Raw genomic sequence first — 18,308 nt, 5'->3', positions numbered from 1 at the left:
TCCCCGCCACAAACTCCATTCCCTAGACACTGACTCCATCACAATCCCTGACCACTGTCTCATGCTAAACCAGACTGTTCACACCCTTGGTGTCATATTTGACCCGGAGATGAGCTTCAACCACATATCCATCACCAAGACCAATTATTTACACCTCCATAACATCACCTGTCTCCGCACTTGCCTCAGCTCAGATGATGCTGGAACCCTCATCCATGCCTTTGTTACCTCTTCACTTGTCTATTCCAACGCTCTCCTGGTTAGCCTCCCATCTTTCACCCTACATAAACTTGGGGCCCATCCAAAACTCTTCTACTGATATTATAACTCGCACTGAGTCCCGGTCCGGCATCACCTCGATTTTAAAATTCTAATTCTTGTCTTCTAATTCCCTCCCTGGCCTCACCCCTCCCTAGCTCTGTAACCTCCTCCAGCCCTACAACCCTCTGAGATATCTGCACTCACCCAGTTCTGGCCTCTTGCACCTCCCCGATTTTAATCGTGCCACCATTGGTGGCTGTGCCTTCAGCTGCTGAGACCCCAAGCTCTGCAATCCCTTTAATCTCTCAGCCTTCTTACCTCTCAGTCCTCCTTTAAGACGCTCCTTAAACCTGCCTCTGACCAAGCTTTTGATCATGTGTCCGAATATCTCTTTACGTGGTTTAGTGTCAATTTCTGACTGATTGCGATACCGTGTAGCACCTTGGAACGTTTTACTGTGGCAAAGACAGTGTGTAAATGCAAGTTGTGCACATGTGTGAAGACCTTTCTCCAGTCCTCTGTGCTACATCTCTTACATTCAATCGTGTATCTATGGCCCCTCGTGCTTGACTCTCTCAACCTCTGGAACAAGTTTGCTTCAATCTCCGCAGGCCCATCATTTCATCATTTTAAACATCTGTATTTGCATTGTCCTATCGAACAGAGACCCAATATTTCAAGCCTTTCATTGTATTTCTTCACACCAGGCAGTACCTAGTGAATCTACATTGTAGCCAATTAAAAAGCCTTAATATCCTTCCTGTAGCGTGGAACCTAATATAGCATACCGTGCCCAAACTGAGGGTCTTACAAAGGCTTTATATATGCTCATCATTACCTCTTGGCTTTTATATTCTACACCTCGTGATAAAACCCAGAATTCCATTAGCTTTTTTCACAGCCTTATGAACCTAAAGCCTTTAATGTCCCATGAATCTGTGCCCATAATTCCCTCTGCTCTCCCACAGCACCAAATCTATTTCCATTTAGAATATAATTACTTGGCGTTTTTTTTTAATCAAAATGCATCAACAGAACAGTCCACCTACACTCTTCCTGTTCAACATCCAGGCAACGGATTGAGAATTGCAGAAACGTATAGTGAGTGAGATTAGGCAAAGTTGGCAAGAAGAAATTTTAAATAAAATATTGGCCAGGGCAGCAGGAGAACTTGTGACGCTCTTCCTTGAACCGTGCCACGGGACCCTCCTCATCCACTTGAGAGGATGAACAGGGTTCCGGCCTAACGCCCACAAGAGAACACAAGAAATAGGAGCAGGATTTGGCCATTTGACCCTTCGAGCCTGCTCCACCATTTAATAAGATCATGGCTGATCTGAGAAACGACAGTGTAGCACCCTGCCCCTCCACCACCAGGACCACTCGCTCAAGTCTCTCTGGAATGGGGCCCAGACCCACAACATTCCATACAGAGGTAAGAATACCATTGCTGGGGGCGGAGGAGAGAGGCTAAAACATAGCCCGATGTCATGTATTCAACCAGCATTGTAACCCATATATAATCTGACCCAAGTTGTACACTGTGAACAATGACCACTACGTGGTGAACTTGTGGGAGACACTCCTAACCTGGACCTTCAGATATAAAAGGGGAAGCTCCATCCACTTCCATCACTTGGGTGCCAAGGAATAAAGGACAAGTCACAGACTGACCTTCTCTCAAGCATGGGCCTCGTGCGCATTTATACTGTGTAGTAAGGACATATCAATGGCGACGAGAAACTGGGATTTAAACCACGTGAGCATGGCCACTAGCAGATCAGACGAGAGGTACTGTGTTAAGGAATGGTTGGGACAGAGATTCAACATTGTTAAAGCAGCACACAGTTCTCCAGGCAGACAAGGGCAGTCGGGCATGCCCCAACATGCAGTCGAACCCAGAGAGGGAGTTCGACAGAGACAATGGCAAGTTGAACGGCGATTCACGCCATTGCAAGGGACAGTAATGGCGCACTCAAGGACAATCACAGGGGCAGTCAGGGACGATCGATTGGCAAAGGGACCTTTTGTTTCCAACAGCAGCTCATGTTGGAGGCGTGGAGGCACACACTCAGCCGGAGTTTGCAGAGATGAGCAAAATATCTGCAGAATTGCAGAAATGAACGCTGGGGGAAATCGCTGGAAGCTGAAGTTCAGCGAGTTCATGTGGAGCACGTATATAGTTCATACACCAGGACGCCACCGATAATGATGAAAGTGCTCCTCAGTGGCATCCCAATATCAATGGAGCTAGACACAGGGGCCAGCCAGTCCCTGATGGGTATCAAACAGTTCGAAAAGTTGTGGCCGTCCAAGGCCAGGAGGCCAAAATTATCGCCGATTGATGCACAGCTACGGACATATAAAAGAAGATCATTCCAGTGCTAGGCAGTGCCACGGTAGTCGTGACCCACAACGATTCGGAGAACAGGTTGCCACTCTGGGTTGTCCCGGGGGACGGTCCCGCATTACTGGGGAGGAGTTGGCTTGCTGTCATGGACTGGAAATGGGGCGATGTCAATGCAATTTCCTCTGTAGAGCGAGTATAATGCTCACAGGTCCTGGACAAATTTGACTCATTATTTCAACCCGGCATTGGCACTTTCATGGGGGCCAAGGTAATGATTCACATAAACCCGGACGCCAGGCCAGTACACCATAAGGCCAGAGCGGTGCCGTACATGATGCAGGAAAAGATAGAAGGTGAATTGGAACACCTGCTGAGGGAAGGCATCATCTCGCCAGTCGAATTCAGTGACTGGGCGAGCCCGATTGTGCCGGTGCTCAAGGCGGATGGGTCGGTCAGGATATGTGATGATTACAAGGCCACCATCAATCGGGTGTCACTCCAGGACCAGTACCCGCTACCGAGAGCGGAGGACCTCTTTGCGACGCTATCCGGTGGCAAACTTTTTTCAAAATTGGACCTGACCTCAGCTTACATGACCCAGGAGCTGGCGAGTGAGTCAAAGAAGCTGACTACCATCACGACACACAAGGGGTTGTTTGAGTACAACAGATGTCCATTCGGGATTCGCTCGGCCGCCGTGAACTTCCAACGAAATATGGAAAGCCTCCTCAAGTCGATTCCAGGGACGGTGGTTTTTCAGGACAACATCCTCATCACGGGTTACGAGACTGAAGAACACCTCCACAACCAGTTCTTGCAGACGTGCCCCACCTCCCTTCACGCATGGCACCGCACGCCGTCCGACGTCTAGAAGACGCGGTAGGCAGTCCCCTCGTGCACCACATTAAAATGACCTTCCGTCGTCTCCTCCCGCGCCAGCCGGACAAAAAGCTGGCGGCGGAAGGAGAACACGTGGCGCAGGCTGTTCTCCCTGAGGCCGAGCGGTATGGGGTTGATCCCCGTCCTTACCTCCCCCAGTTGGTGTAGGTGAGGGAGGAGGAGCTCAGCGGGAACAAAGGGCGGGACATTTGAAATGATGACCCTCTGCGCGGTGGCCTCGAGAGGGTCCACCGGCAGAAACGTCCCGCCCACCGTGAGCCCCTTTTCAAGGGCCAGGGACACCGCCCACTCCGACCCCAGGAAGAACACAGCCTTCCCAGACATCTTTGAGGCTGCGACAATGGCCGAGGGGCCGACTACCCCAGCCATCGCCCGCACGCACTCCTCGATGCTCATTGTGGGGTGAGTGTAGCTCTTGACCCCGTGTTTCTTGGTGATAAGTCTGAAAGGTGGCAGGGCAGCAGGTGGCGCAGGAGGTGCCGTGGATGTGGTCACCACCTGCGCATATGTCCTTGCTGGCCCTGCCACCGGCGTGGATGGGGTCGCCATCACGGGGTCCCTTTAAGGGCTACACCCATCCCAAAGTCACAGGCCTTAATGGCCTTAATTGCCCTCGTTTCAATGTATGAGCAGAGGAGCTCTTAATGAGGCACACCTCTCCCCTAGTTGGCAATTGGGGAGGGGCCTTGCTCCCTCTGCTCAGTTGTTTTAGTTGTTTTTTTTTAATTAAAAAATTAGGAGGAAGGGCTCTCAGAGAGAGAGGGGAGAGACAGAGAGAGAGAGATAGAGCGAGGGGGTGTGGGAAAGAGGGAGGCTGCGAGGGCGTGTGGGAAAGAGGGAGGCTGCGAGGGCAGGTCTCCCCTCACAGCAATGGGTGGGTGCACTCCCCAGATGGCAAAAACAAAAACAAAAACACAGTCTTTGGGGTGGTCTTCGGGTGGGGGGAGAAGATGTCTTCACCTGGGGCAGCTGGAGCCACACAGGCACACACTCCCAACGATGTTAACCAGGGTAATCAATAGTTATCAGCCTGGTAGCTCCAGCTATCCCAGGCTAGGCAATGGGGGAGGGGTGTTTCAATGGTGTGTGGGGCCTAGTTGTAAGCAAGGCCCCCACACACTTCCACACACACACACCCCCCGCGATGTTCCGGCCCTCAAAGTCTTCTTTCTTCCCCCCACCGATACAACAATGTCTTTCGGGGAAATGCACCAACACCCACCTGTAGAATGTTGTAGAATCTCCCTCCTTCCACACAGGTTGTTGTTTTCTCCCCCTCTCTCCAACTCTCTGTAGTTGTGGTAAATAATAAATGTTTCTGCGCTCCTCCTCTCCCTCCGGATGTTGAATGGGTAGCAAACCAGCCCTTTCCTCCTCTTCCTGGGCTGGTCTCAGGGCTCACTCCGGGCCTTCCTCGGCAGGAGTAAAGCAGGTAGCTCCTTCTCTCTCAGCAGCAGAGCTCCAACTGAATAGGCCACGCCCCCACTGCTCCATAATTGGTCCTTGTGCATGAAACTCTTTTTGGAGTTTATCTGAAAAACATAAAACATTAATCCGTGCCACCCGACCTGGATGACACACCAGACATTTACAAGGCCCTTTTTTTCTTTTTTGTGTTTTTTTTTTGTGGTTTTTTTTGGGCACTAAAATCACATTTTTTTTTTCCAGTGCCCCCTATAAAAGGGGAGGGGGACACTAAAAGCACCGGCAATTAAAACAAATTAAACTTTAAAACGTAAAATCAAATTAAAATTTGGTTGCCGGGCGTGATGATGCACTCCAGTCCCTCCGGTGCCCACCTCTCGCGGAAGGCCGCGAGCGTACCGGTGGACACCGCGTGCTCCATCTCCAAGGACACCCTGGACCGGATGTAAGAGCGGAAGAGAGGCAGGCAGTCAGGTTGAACGGCCCCCTCGACCGCCCGCTGCCTGGACTCCTTGTGCATGAATCCCAAAAAAAAGTTAGTTTGCAGGTACAGCAGGTAATCAGGAAGGCGAATGGAATGTTGGCCTTCATTGCGAGAGGGATTGAGTACAAAAGCAGGGAGGTCCTGCTGCAACTGTACAGGGTATTGGTGAGGCCGCACCTGGAGTACTGCGTGCAGTTTTGGTCACCTTACTTAAGGAAGGATATACTAGCTATGGAGCGGGTACAGAGACGATTCACTAGGCTGATTCCGGAGATGATGATAGATTGAGTAGACTGGGTCTTTACTCCTTGGAGTTCAGAAGGATGAGGGGTGATCTTATAGAAACATTTAAAATAATGAAAGGGATAGACAAGATAGAGGCAGAGAGGTTGTTTCCACTGGTCGGGGAGACTAGAACGAGGGGGCACAGCCTCAAAATACGGGGGAGCCAATTTAAAACCGAGTTGAGAAGGAATTTCTTCTCCCAGAGGGTTGTGAATCTGTGGAATTCTCTGCCCAGGGAAGCAGTTGAGGCTAGCTCATTGAATGTGTTCAAATCACAGATAGATAGATTTTTAACCAATAAGGTAATTAAGGGTTATGGGGAGCGGGCGGGTAAGTGGAGCTGAGTCCATGGCCGGAGCTGAGTCCATGGCCAGATCAGCCATGATCTTGTTGAGTGGCGGAGCAGGCTCGAGGGGCTAGATGGCCTACTCCTGTTCCTAATTCTTAGGTTCTTATGAGGGCGTTTCTATTGAGCTATGAGCATTATTTAAGGTGTAATCTCTGTATTATCACATTACACAGTTAATCTGTATGAAAACGAAAGAAAGAACATTTGTATAGTGCCTTTCACATCCTTGGGACAACCAAGTCCTTTAGAAGCAGTGAATTACTTTTGAAGTGCAGTCACTGTTGTTACTCATGCAACTGTGGCAGACAATTTTCACACAACGAGTCCCACAATCAGCAAATGAATGAATGTTCAGATAATCTGTTCCTCCTGGTCTTTTGAAAGAGGAAGAATGGCCAAGACACTAGGAGAACTCCATGCTCTTCTTGAAGTCGTGCCATGGGATCTTTTATGTCCACCAGTCAAACGGCCTTTTTTCCCCATCGCCAATATTTTTATAAATAATAAACAAAAATGTTAAAAAAAAATGTAAAAAGTACCGATGTCTGTCCAATCCAGTGCTGCTGTGATAACTAGTAACAAGGTAGATACAAGTACAGCCTAATCATGTCTAAGCCTGAGTCCAGATGTTAATCTACAGCACTATTATTCACTTTTTTTGTCTAGGATCACAGCTCCAACCAGTGTCTGGTGGGGTATGATATCTGACCTTTGAGAAGATCGAAATGGATGAGAATGGTCTATGCAGTCCTATTTGAACATATAAAAGCAGAACAGGGTTAAATGGTGTCTTGACAAACCAAATCAATAAAGGAATAGAATAAAAAAGTGAAGATCTCAGTTAAACCACAAGAGGTAGGTACCCTGTAATACAAGTCTGGATCAATGTGGTCTCCTGGGCTAGTTTTGATCACCTAAAAAGTAGGAGAGGAATTTTCCAGATTTTTTTTCCTTAATTCGTCCAGGTATTTAATTTCCCAGGAAATTACATGGCTCCAGGGTGGGTAGGGAATGGCAGGATAGACAGTTGTTTTTTTTCTGTCTGATACTTTTGTATATTCGTATGACAATTCTAAAATAGGAGGCATAGTAAATGATTCTGAGGACCAAAGGAAGCTGTCGGGGATATTAAAAACAACAACATGTATTTACATAGCGCCTTTGTCCCAAGGCACTTTACAGGAACATTATCAAAGAAAACTTGACACTGAGCCACGTAAAGAGCTATTAGGAAAGATCACTAAAAGCTTCATCAAAGATGTAGGTTTTAAGGAACATCTTAAAGGAGGAAAGAAAGGTGGAGATTTTAGGAAGGTAATTCCAGAGCTTTGGATTTCGGCAGCTGAAGGTACCGCTGTCAATGGTTGAGGAATGAAAATCGGGGAGTGCAAGAGGATAGAATGCAGGCAACCAATTTTTGGATTTACGGAGGATGCAAGGTGGGAGACCAGCCAGGGGTGCATTGGAATAGTTAGAGTCCAGAGATAGCAAAAGCATGATTGAGGATTTCAGCAGCAGCAGATCTATGGCGGGGTGGAGACTGGTGACATTATGGACTGCAAATAGACAGTCTCGGTGATGGAGAGGATGTCGGGTCAGAAGCTCAGGTTAGGTCAAATAAGACCCCACGATTGTGAACAGTCGGGTTCATAGAATCATAGATGTTCCATCCTCAATTTCGAGGAACTGCCTATGATGAAGACTTGCTTGCACTCTAAAAGTGACTTCTCAGGTGTCTTGACAGTCCAATACGGAATTACAGTCTCTGTCACAGGTGGGGCAGACAGTGGTTGAACAAAAGGGTGGGTGGGTAGTCTGGTTTTCCATAAACTCCTTCCACTGTCTGCGTTTGTTTTCTGTATGCTTTCGGCGACGGGACTCGAGGTGCTCAGCACCCTCCCGGATGCTCTTCCTCCACTTAGGGTGGTCTTGGGCCAGGAATTCCCTGGTGACGGTGGGGGTGTTGCACTTTATCAAGGTGGCTTTGAAGGGGTCTTTGAAATGTTTCCTCTGCCTACCTGGGGCTCGCTTGCCGTGTAGGAGTTCCGAGTAGAGCGCTTATTTTGGGAGTCTCGTGTCGGGCATGCGGACAATGTGACCCGCCCAATGGAGCTGGTCAAGTGTGTTCAGTGCTTCGATGCTGGGGATGTTGGCCTGATCGACAACATTGACGGTGCTTCTATCCTCCCAGTGGATTTGCAGGATCTTGCGGAGGCAGCGCTGGTGGTACTTCTCCAGCGCTTTGAGGTGTCTATTATATATGGTCCACATCTCTGAGCCATTTGAAGGGCGGATATCACTACTGCCCTGTAGACCATAAGCTTGGTGCCAGATTTGAGGTCCTGGTCCTCAAACACTCTCTTTCTCAGGCGACCGAAGGTTGAGCTGGCTCACTGGAGACGGTGTTGGACCTCGTCGTCGATGTCTGCCCTTGCTGATAGTAGACTCCTGAGGTATGGAAAATGGTCCACATTGTCCCAGGCCGCGCCGTGGATTTTGATGACTGGGAGGCAGTGCTGTGAGGCGAGGTCAGGTTGGCGGAGGGCCTTTGTCTTACGGATGTTTAGTGTAAGGCCCATGCTCTCGTACGCCTCGGTGAAGATGTTGATGATGGCTTGGAGTTCGGCCTCTGTGTGCACAGACGCATTGATGTTTATGGCACAGGTGGATGCCATCGTGTCTGCCGAGCTGTGTTTCAGCCTCAGACAATGGCCAGGCAATGGAGTCGTGGCTAGGGAATGAAGTTGTGATGGGGACTGAAGACAATGGCTTCAGTCTTCCTAATATTTCATTGGAAGAAATTTCTGCTCACTCAATACTGGATGTTGGACAAGCAGCGCAAGAAATCCAAGGCAGTGGGAGGGTCGAGAGAGGTGATGGTGAAGTAGAGCTCGCTGTTTTCAGCATACATGTAGAATCTGATACTGTGTTTATGGATGATGTCAACAAGGGGCAGGAAAAAGATGAGATATAGGAGGGGGCTAAGTGGCAGATGCTGCCAATGTAGCAGTAAAGAAGGAAGTAGTAGCAATATTGAATGATAAACATAGATAAAGAGGAGCATATTGATTAAGGTAATGTGGTTGATGTGTCTAAGGACTTTCAAAAGGCGTTTGACAAAGCTGCACATAATAGACTGGTAAACAAAATTACAGCCCATGGGTTTAAAAGGAACAGTGGTGGCATTGGTACAAAATTGACTAAAGGACAGAATGCAGAGAGTAGTGGTAAATGGATGATTGTTTTTCAGACTAGAGGGAAGTGTACAGCGATGTTTCCCAGGGGTCAGTATTAGGACCACTGCTCTTTTTGATATTTCTTGACTCAAAGGGTTGTGAATCTTTGGAATTCTCTATCCCAGATGGCTGTGGATGCTCAGTTGTTGAGTATATTCAAGACATAAATCAATAGAGTTTTCGATACTAAGGGAACCAAGGAATATGGGGATAGTGCAGAAAGGTGAAATTGAGGTAGATGATCAGCCATGATCTTACTGAATGGTGGAGCAGGTTTGAGAACCGAATGGCCAACACTTGCTCCTATTTCTTATATTCTTATATTAATGACCTGACCTGGGCATCATTTCAAAGTTTGCAGATGTCACACAATTCAGAAATGTAGTAAACAATGAGGAGACTTCAGGAGGATGCAGACAGATTGATGAAATGGGCAGACACATGGAAGATGAAATTTAACACCGAAGTATGAAGTCATGGATTTTGTTCGGAAGAATAAGGTGCACATACACAAATCTTTGAAGGTGGCAGGACAAGTTGAGAAGACGTTTTTTTAAAAAGCATATAGGATCCTTTGTTTTATTAATCAATGCATAGAATACAAAAGCACAGGCATGATGGGTTCCTTCTGTGCTGTATGATTCTATGAACTCAAGGTAACCATGAGAGAACGTGAAGTGAAGCCATTGCAGGTGATTTTCTGATGGACAGGATAGGAATGGAACCAGATAAAGGCAGTCCCACCCAGCTGGGCAATGGAGGAGAGGCATTAGAGGAGGATAGTGTTGTCAACTGTGTCAAAGTCTGCAGACAGGACGAGAAGGATGAGGAGTGATGATTTACCATCATCACAGTCACATAGGATGTAATTTGTGACTTTGATAGGATTGTTTCAGTGCGGTGGCAAGGATGAGGAGTGATAGTATATAAGTGCTGTGGCAGGGGCGGAAACCTGATAGGAGGTTCAAACATGGAATTGCGGGAAAGTTGGGCACAGATTTGGGAGGCGACAACGCATTCAAAAGACTGGAGAGGAAAGGGAGCTTGGAGATGGGGCGGTAGTTTGCAAGGACAGATGGGTCAAGGAAAGGGATGATGTCAACTTTTCGAGATCTCCGTGTTCCTCCAATTTTGACATCTTGTATATCCCCCGCTTTTCATCACTCCACCATTGACAGCTGTCTCGGCCCTGACTTCTCGAATTTGCTTCCTAAGTCCCTCTGCCTCTTTACACCTCTCTCCTCCTTCAGGATGCTCCTTAAATGTTTCTGACCAAGCCTTTGGTCACCTGACCTAATATCTCCTTATGTGGCTTGGTGTCAAATTTTATGTGATAACTTGCCCGTGAAGCACCTTGGGACGGTTTTACTACATTAAAGGTGCTATATAAATGCATGTTGTTGCGAGGTTAAGAAGACGGTTTGTCGTGGAGAAGAGAAGCCTAGGGTTAATCTGCATTCCTCGATGATCCTGGATAAGTCAGCAATTTGGAGTATTTGGTGGAATGAGCAATAGCATGACAGATGGAATTCCATGTTCATAACTGTGACTGGTATATTTTTTTTAAATTATTGTGCTTTAAATGGGGAAATCTGGGTAATGTGAACTAGCAAAATTATTTGAGGATTCAGGTTTACAAGGTGTTCAAAAAACATCACCATATGTGGATAAGGCTTTAAAAAACAATGGATTACAGGGGTTTTATGGCAAGAGGTATAGGGAAAAAAGTTTTGATGTAAAACCGTAGTAATACCACAGTTGGAGTGCTGAGTACAGTTTCGGCTCTGCGACATAGGAAGGATGTTGAGACAATAGAGAGTAAAGCACACAATCACCAGGGTGATGCCTGATACGGGAAATATAAAGACTTGAATAAACTGAGATTGTTTTTGTGAAAACAGAGAGATTATGACGTGATTTGATAAGAGATGTTTAAAATTATGAACAGATGGAACAGAATGGATAGAAGCAAACTGTTTCCAGTGATCAAGGGGTCTAGAAGGATGGGACAGAGATACAAGATTAAATGTAAAAGATTTGGCACAGAGAGCAGGTGAAACGTTTTTACACAGAGGATTATGAGGCTGTGGATGTACCACCAGAGTTGGTGATAGAAGCAGAGAACATGTCAACATTTAAGAATAGGATAGATAAGTGGTTGAACGAAAGAGGAATAAAGGGATAAAGGTACATGGGATTAGGACTGCTGCTCATGTGTCGAATATCACCACAAACTAGTTGGGCCGAACATCCTGTTTCCTTGTGGTAATTTCTATATACCTAGAATGCATTTACTTTATTAAAAAAATCTTAAATTTGTTACCAATAGATGACAAACAAATTACTAGTTGCATGAGATACACCTGGTTATCTCCTCTCTTCTTCCTCTTTATGTTCAAACTTGGATGGCAAAGCAGTACTGAGTAATTTTATTTATATTCATTTCTATCCCTGTTTTAAAAGTTATTTTTACCCCTCTTTTAGGTTGCCCATGCATGTAATATTGCCTAGCTGAGATGGTGGGAAAGTGACCTGCTCCCAAGCCTCTTCTATGCTGCTCTGTAACTACTGCTAGGAAGTGCAGGTAGTGACATGCTGCTTTTTTTGTTTTTGGCTTGATTTTGTATTTTTTTTCCCCCTCCTTTCTCCCTCTTCTCTTTCCCCCCCCCCCCCCCCTGCCCCACTTCAAAGCACATCTTTGCTCAGCACCTTCCATTGGCAGCCTGCAATCTGAAATTACCATCTGGGAATTCACCGTTGTGAACTTGGGCCTGATCACTTTTATCACAAATAGTTTACAGGGAGGGTTCCAATTAAGCAAAATGATGCCAGTAAAATTGATAGCAGTAAAATTCCCTAGAGAAGCCATTTTCAAATAGGAGCAGTAACCACAGGCAGTGCTAAGGTTAGAACTGTAAATTGGAGTCCAACCTGGGACCATCCCCTTTCAGGGAAGATCTGGCTAGACTGGAAAAGTCTCAAACCAAATTTTGCACAAACTAGAATATGTGAAATGTGCACGTGCACTTACAATTTCTGAGTAGTTATTATGTGAGAAGTTTACATATACGAAGTTATCCATTGCTTAATCCACACCACAGTATCAACAACATGCATTTCTTCCAGCGCATATCAGTAACAAATTCCTGCAAAATTTTAATTCAAAATTCTAAAACATAATTCCAGAAATATGTAGACCCAGAGTCATTTCTTAATTTGTAACATTCTTGGAATTGCAGTATTAAAGTTATACACGATGAAAGGTGTAAACAGCTATGGAACTGGCACACTTACTAACAAAAGCCAAAACGCTACCTATAACAGCAAGATTATGTCAGAATACATTTGGGTAGATGAGGCAACAGTCTTTTTTTTACAAGTGCTGCTACTCAATTCACTGTACCTACAGTGCCATAATACCATTCAACTATATTGGCTGGCGGAAACAAACTACTTGCCTCCGTGGAGATGTCAACAAAATCATTGGTGGCGAGCATATATTACCTTGGCACTCACCTCTACAGCTGGTTGACTGTGGTACTCTGTTCAATTAAAATATAACATCTCATATATAAAAAAAGGTAAAAATCCCATCTGGAGTCTGTGGCATGTCCAGTAGCTGGAGTTGTGGTCAGGTGATGATGAAGTTGACAGCTGACACAGACTAACTATGCAGTGCTTACCAATCTTGCTGGCAGGAGCAATGGACATGCTGCGAATTGGCACTCATTTCTTCTTCGCATATAATAGTAGCAATTCATTTTTTGATCAAGTAAAAGCAATGTATCTATACTTTAGCCAAATTCTGTATTGTGCTCATGAGGAAAGCATCTTATTACATAATTTGACTTATTCTATTTATCGTAGGTTTCAGTTTGTTAGCACTATTATAAAGATGAATCATTTTAATGTTCTCCATTAAGGAATGTGAGTTGCCTCTATCCTTTCTTTGTCCCAGCTTTGTAGGGGGTAGTGTTTTGGTCAGGTTTCTCTGACTCCTTGGTGTTTTCGAGGCACCCCACACCCTGGATTCTAGACTGAGGACTGATTTGGGGGTTGTGAGAAACTGAGGCAGAGTCAGTTGGGTAGGATGCAAAACTGGTTTTATTGTGTTCAAACAGAGTAAAAGGGCACGTTTTTAATAATCACAGTAATCAGGTACAAATAGGGAGAAATGACAACTCTAATGTTCGATATTTGGGAAGAACACATAACACATATAGCATATTAAAAGAACACAGTCCTCCCGCCTCCCAAAATACTTATGCACTAAACTTGGAAGGGGAAAACACACAAAGAACATCAACAGAGGTAGGAACAGTAAGAAAAACCCAACCTCCCAGACCCACTATCTAGCTATGTTCGAACTCTGAGCTTTCAGGGACCATGCTCACCAATTCCCTTTTGACAGTTCCAACTCCGGGGTTCGCCTTAGTTGTCCTGGTCCTGTTCCAAACTCTGGGGTTCGCCTTAGTTGTCCGGGTTCTGTAGTCTTTACCCTAGACCTCGTTGGAGACTTCAACTTGCGTTACTTCTTCAGTTGGGCTGAGCCTGCTGATGCGGTGAGGTGCGTATTGGACCTGTGGGGTGAGTATTCACTTTTCCTTGGTCAGGGTGGTCTTAAAAGTTCTGTTAGGTAATGTTTTACCCCTTGCTAGCGTAGGACCAGCTTGTAGAGTGGAAAAATCTTCGGTTTTTCTTCGGTTTTGTTGGGTTGGTTCCGGTTGACCGTTTGATTGGTCGCGATAGTCCGAAACTTTCCGAAAGTCGTTTTGAAAGCCTATTTGCTGTCGTGGTGCTGTCCTTCTGGGTTTTAGAGATTCCTTTCGCCGATGTTTTGGGGTCCCACTTTTCGAGGCTGGTGTTAAACTTATGCAACGAGACTGCTACCTTAGTGGTGTCTCTAGAAGCACCCCTAACTGCCAGAACAGGCCTTCAATTATACTAAAACAGGCTTCCCTATCTTCACGCCAAATCAGTTCTTGGGCTTTGTTTAAACTGTTCTATCCATTGATTTTCAAATGTCTCCTTTGTCAGTGTTTTTGGTGGGCTAGTCAGCTGTAACTCGATTAGGGTGTGATAATGTGCTATCATTGGTTTTGCATTGTTTTAGGATTGCCCAGTTTCCTGGCCATCGAGTTGGACCCATGATTTCCATCGTGGTTGATTGGGTAATTGGCTTCTTGCATATTTTGGATGAGTTCTGTAGTTTAGATAATGGCTGGTAATTTAATTATCTCTTCAGGGCTGAATTGGTGCTGCATAGTTCCCCCAGACAGTCTGGGATCCTTAATACATGAATTTGCTTCACAGAGGTTAGCCCCACCTCCTGTATTCGGTAACTCTTTTTCGCAGCCAAAATGTTGTAGAATCTTAAAATTGATATGCTCCTTCCCAAAGATGTTTAGGGGATCTCAGGCTTCTGTAATTTAGGTCCATTTTGAATTCTCTTTTCAAAAAATCCAAACACTGGTGAGGGGGTGGGGGTGGGGGTGGGGGTGGTTCTATGAGGTTGACCCCCTTTTGCCTTTTTCCTTTTAAAACTTAGATCTTAACTCAAATCCAAAGCTCATTTTTAACAGTCCAAGAGGAGCTTTTCTTTAATTTTCAGGGAGAGGGACTCATGGGAATTTTTGGGAACCCTTCAGCTTCATAACCAACCAACAAATCTCAGTCCCCAAAATGAATTTTCACTTGCAAGTCATGGAGCTAGTGTGTATATTTCAGTTTTGTGATTCTATGCAAACGAGTTGAATGTAACACTGTTAACTTTAATGTTGAGTGAAATAAAATCAGTACTTATTGTTCCAAGTACTGGTTTTATTCCATATATTCTCCAGCCCAAAGAGGTTCAGTGAACAACAGATAGAGACTTGTGTTATAGAGGCTGATCTGAGAGCAAGAAAAAGTCCAAAGCAAAACTACTACTTTAGAGGAGAAGCGATATGACCAGGATGTTTAAAACTGAGCCAAAACACGTAATCTGAACTTTTCAAAGGGAGATGGGGGAGGGGAGAGAGAAAGGGGGAGGAGGAAGGCGGGGGGGCGTGGTGGGGGAGAGAAAAGGGACGAAAAAGATAATAGGATGAGGCTGAAAGGACAGGACAGTGATCATCCTCAAGCAGAATTTTTGCAAAATTGAGAAAAATCCACAGCGGAAATACAGTTTTGTAGAGTGCTGTACAGATACTACGCAGTAACTTTAGTGCACATGGATCCAGATAAATGTAAACATTTATATTGTGTATTTTGTTCAATATTTTGTAAGGTTTTAGATTTTCTATGCTAGATTTATGTGGAAATCTATTCCTGTGTTAGATTTATTTCTGTTAATCTGAATAGATGTAATTTCTAGGATTTGCCACTTTATTTTCTAACATCGTGTATTTTTGGTGTTGGATACTAATTTGCAGATTTGTCCCAACAGCTTTCAAAAATGCAGTGGCTACTTAAGTTTAATATACATGGGGCTGGATTTTCGGAGCGGTAATGGCGGCAGGGCAGTAAAGTTTGCACCTCAGTCAGCAAAATTCATCAGCTGGGCCCGGAGTTTGGAGCAGAGCGCTAAGGGAGGCGTTGCACACCTCTTTTAGGGCACTAGGCCGGCTGAACAAGTGAAAATCCCAAGCTAAACAGTCAGCCTCAGAGCGCACGAAGAGATGGCTGGGGGGCGGGGCCTGGAAAAAAACCACAAAATACATTCTTAATACATACTCCAAGCTATCACAATATAAATCGCAAAAAAAAACAATTTCACTTACTTGAAATTGATGTTACTTACCTGACTGCAGCCGCCACAGGCGTTCCGAGCAGAACGCGCCATGGAGCGCCACGAGTCGTACGGTAGCAAAAAAATCGAGCTGGTGCCGCAACCAGAGGCGTTGCACACCAGCTCGCCACTTCCGGGCGGTAATGCTCCACGCCCCCTCCAAACTGGCGCGGAATGTCCTGGCAGGGTGCTGTAAGCTGGCCGCCCGCCTGGAAATGCTTACTGCCACCCCTCTGGGGCGTTAACAGGGGTGGCAGAAGACCCAAAATCTAGCCCATGTTTCCTAAATCATTCTACGTTTCATGCTGTGCTCATGCATTATTATTTGATCACTCTAAAGTTCAAGTATAAAGTGCAACTTGGCTACAGTTATGTAAATGATATATGACTGCGTCATGGCCAATAGTGACCAAAATCAACTGCCTGAACAAGAGTATTTATTTAATTGAACAGAATTTGGGACATCATTTATAACACAATTACAATTAGTGCTCTTTCTACTGGTCTTCGCTGCCTCTTCATTTTTAAACTTTATTTTTTAACATTTTGCACAAGAGTTGCACTGATATAAAACCTAGTAGGAATTATGTAGAAGTGCTATGGGTAACAAAATAGGATTACTGCTGAGGAACAGTAACCACATGGGCACAATAACTAACTATGTAATTAAAATCTGATAAATCGAAGACCTATCGAGATCGTAAAGATTATTTGTTATATGTTCAAAATGGTAGTAGTATTGTGAGTGTCACACTATGTGACCCATTAACTAAGATACCCCCATAATGTCACTTGATAGATTGAAGTGATGTCTCTACCCTCTCAAGGTATTAAGAACTGGCACATATTATGAGCATTAGTTGAAAGTGGAAGTGTGATAGCTAACCATACCAGCCTGCTTATCAAAGCACTTGACAAGCTGTTTAATATGGTCAGTTACTATTTATAAATTTGTTTAGACAGGATAGTTGGTCGCCATTTTTCTCTCACAATTTGAAATATAGTGGCACCAATGTGGAAAACGGAAGCACATAGCTGTCAATACTAGCCCCACATTTAAAAGGCCCCAATGAGAATCACATAATAGCATGGATTTATTTCTGTAATTTCACTTCTTCGCTGATTGGTCTTCACAGAATGAATGAATGAATGAATTATTACATTCCGACTGCAAAACTCACCCTATTTCAATGATTTAATGGCCGATCTCTTTTCCCCTGCCCACCCTCCACCCCCAATCTTGATGAGAAGCCCTCTCCTGCTGGAAGTTAATTTGCTCCTCCTAAAATAACCCATTACCACCAATGTTCACTTTAATTTTTTTTGGGTGCGCGGCCCATTCAAAATACAGCGATTGTGCGTTTTTTCCCATTTTGAAGCCTGCAACTGGCCTGCACAGAACTTCCAATGCAGCTTAACGAGAACATTGATTATCACCCTCCATGCTGAGCAGATTTTTGAGCTTCTCCTCCACTGAAGAGAGTTCCTAACACACATTCAACACCGCCCCCCCCACACCCCGCCACACTGATAATGATTCAATGAGATCATGGCTGATATGTCAGCTAATCTAATGTAAAAATAAAAAATGAAAGACTTGTATTTATATAGTGCCTTTCACAACCACCAGACCTTTCAAAGTGCTTTACAGTCAGTGAAGTACTATTTGAAGTGTAGTCACTGTTGTAATGTAGGAAGTGCGGCAGCCAACTTGCGCACAGCAAGCTCCCACAAACAGCAATGTGATAATGATCAGATAATCTGTTTTAGTGATGTTGATTGGGGGATAAATATTGGGCCAGGACATCGGGGGTAATTCCCCTGCAGTTCTTTGGAATAGTGCCATAGACATTCACCCATCCACCACTTTAGTCACCTCTTCAAAGAAATTAAATCAGGTTCGTCAGGTATGACCTAACCTTTACAAATTCATACTAAAAGAAATTTAAGTACTGCCTTTCATGTTGGGACATCCCAAAGTGCTTCACAGCTAATGAAGTAATTTTGACACAAAGTCACTGTTGTAATGTAAATGTTCTTCCTCCTGCTTCCTCGTCTCCTCCCCTCCCTCTTTCCTCCATTCCTCTTCCAGCTCCTCTACTCAATCCCCCCATCTCCAATTATTGACTATAAACTAATTTGACCTTAAAACTACCTTTTGGTACTGACTCTCCGTGTGCAATGCCATGGTTTGGAAGGCACAGCAGAGAGGGAAAATAGAGAAAAGAGCGAGAAGCAAAGACAGGTGG

General features: G+C 45.0%; 1 protein-coding gene across 6 annotated transcripts in view; it reads left to right on the top strand.

Moving 5' to 3' along the window:
* The window catches only part of LOC139245640 (zinc finger protein 462-like), a 238,632-nt gene that overhangs the window by 140,954 nt on the left and 79,370 nt on the right, over positions 1-18,308 (top strand). Inside the window, exons 11-13 of one of the 6 annotated variants that reach the window (XM_070871225.1) lie at positions 6,721-6,909; positions 11,775-11,874; positions 14,404-14,461. The exons of 4 other annotated variants lie outside the window; for them this stretch is intronic. In XM_070871225.1, coding sequence (XP_070727326.1) covers positions 6,721-6,762 — 42 coding nt within the window. In that variant the 3' untranslated portion in view covers positions 6,763-6,909; positions 11,775-11,874; positions 14,404-14,461. The remainder of the gene's footprint in view (positions 1-6,720; positions 6,910-11,774; positions 11,875-14,403; positions 14,462-18,308) is intronic. One more of the 6 variants, XM_070871226.1, reaches the window with a different exon arrangement.

Source organism: Pristiophorus japonicus, unplaced genomic scaffold, assembly GCF_044704955.1.
Source record: "Pristiophorus japonicus isolate sPriJap1 unplaced genomic scaffold, sPriJap1.hap1 HAP1_SCAFFOLD_226, whole genome shotgun sequence".
Lineage (NCBI taxonomy): Eukaryota > Metazoa > Chordata > Chondrichthyes > Pristiophoridae > Pristiophorus > Pristiophorus japonicus.
The sequence above is the reverse complement of the archived record's forward strand: the minus strand, read 5'-3'. Positions and strand labels throughout refer to the sequence as shown.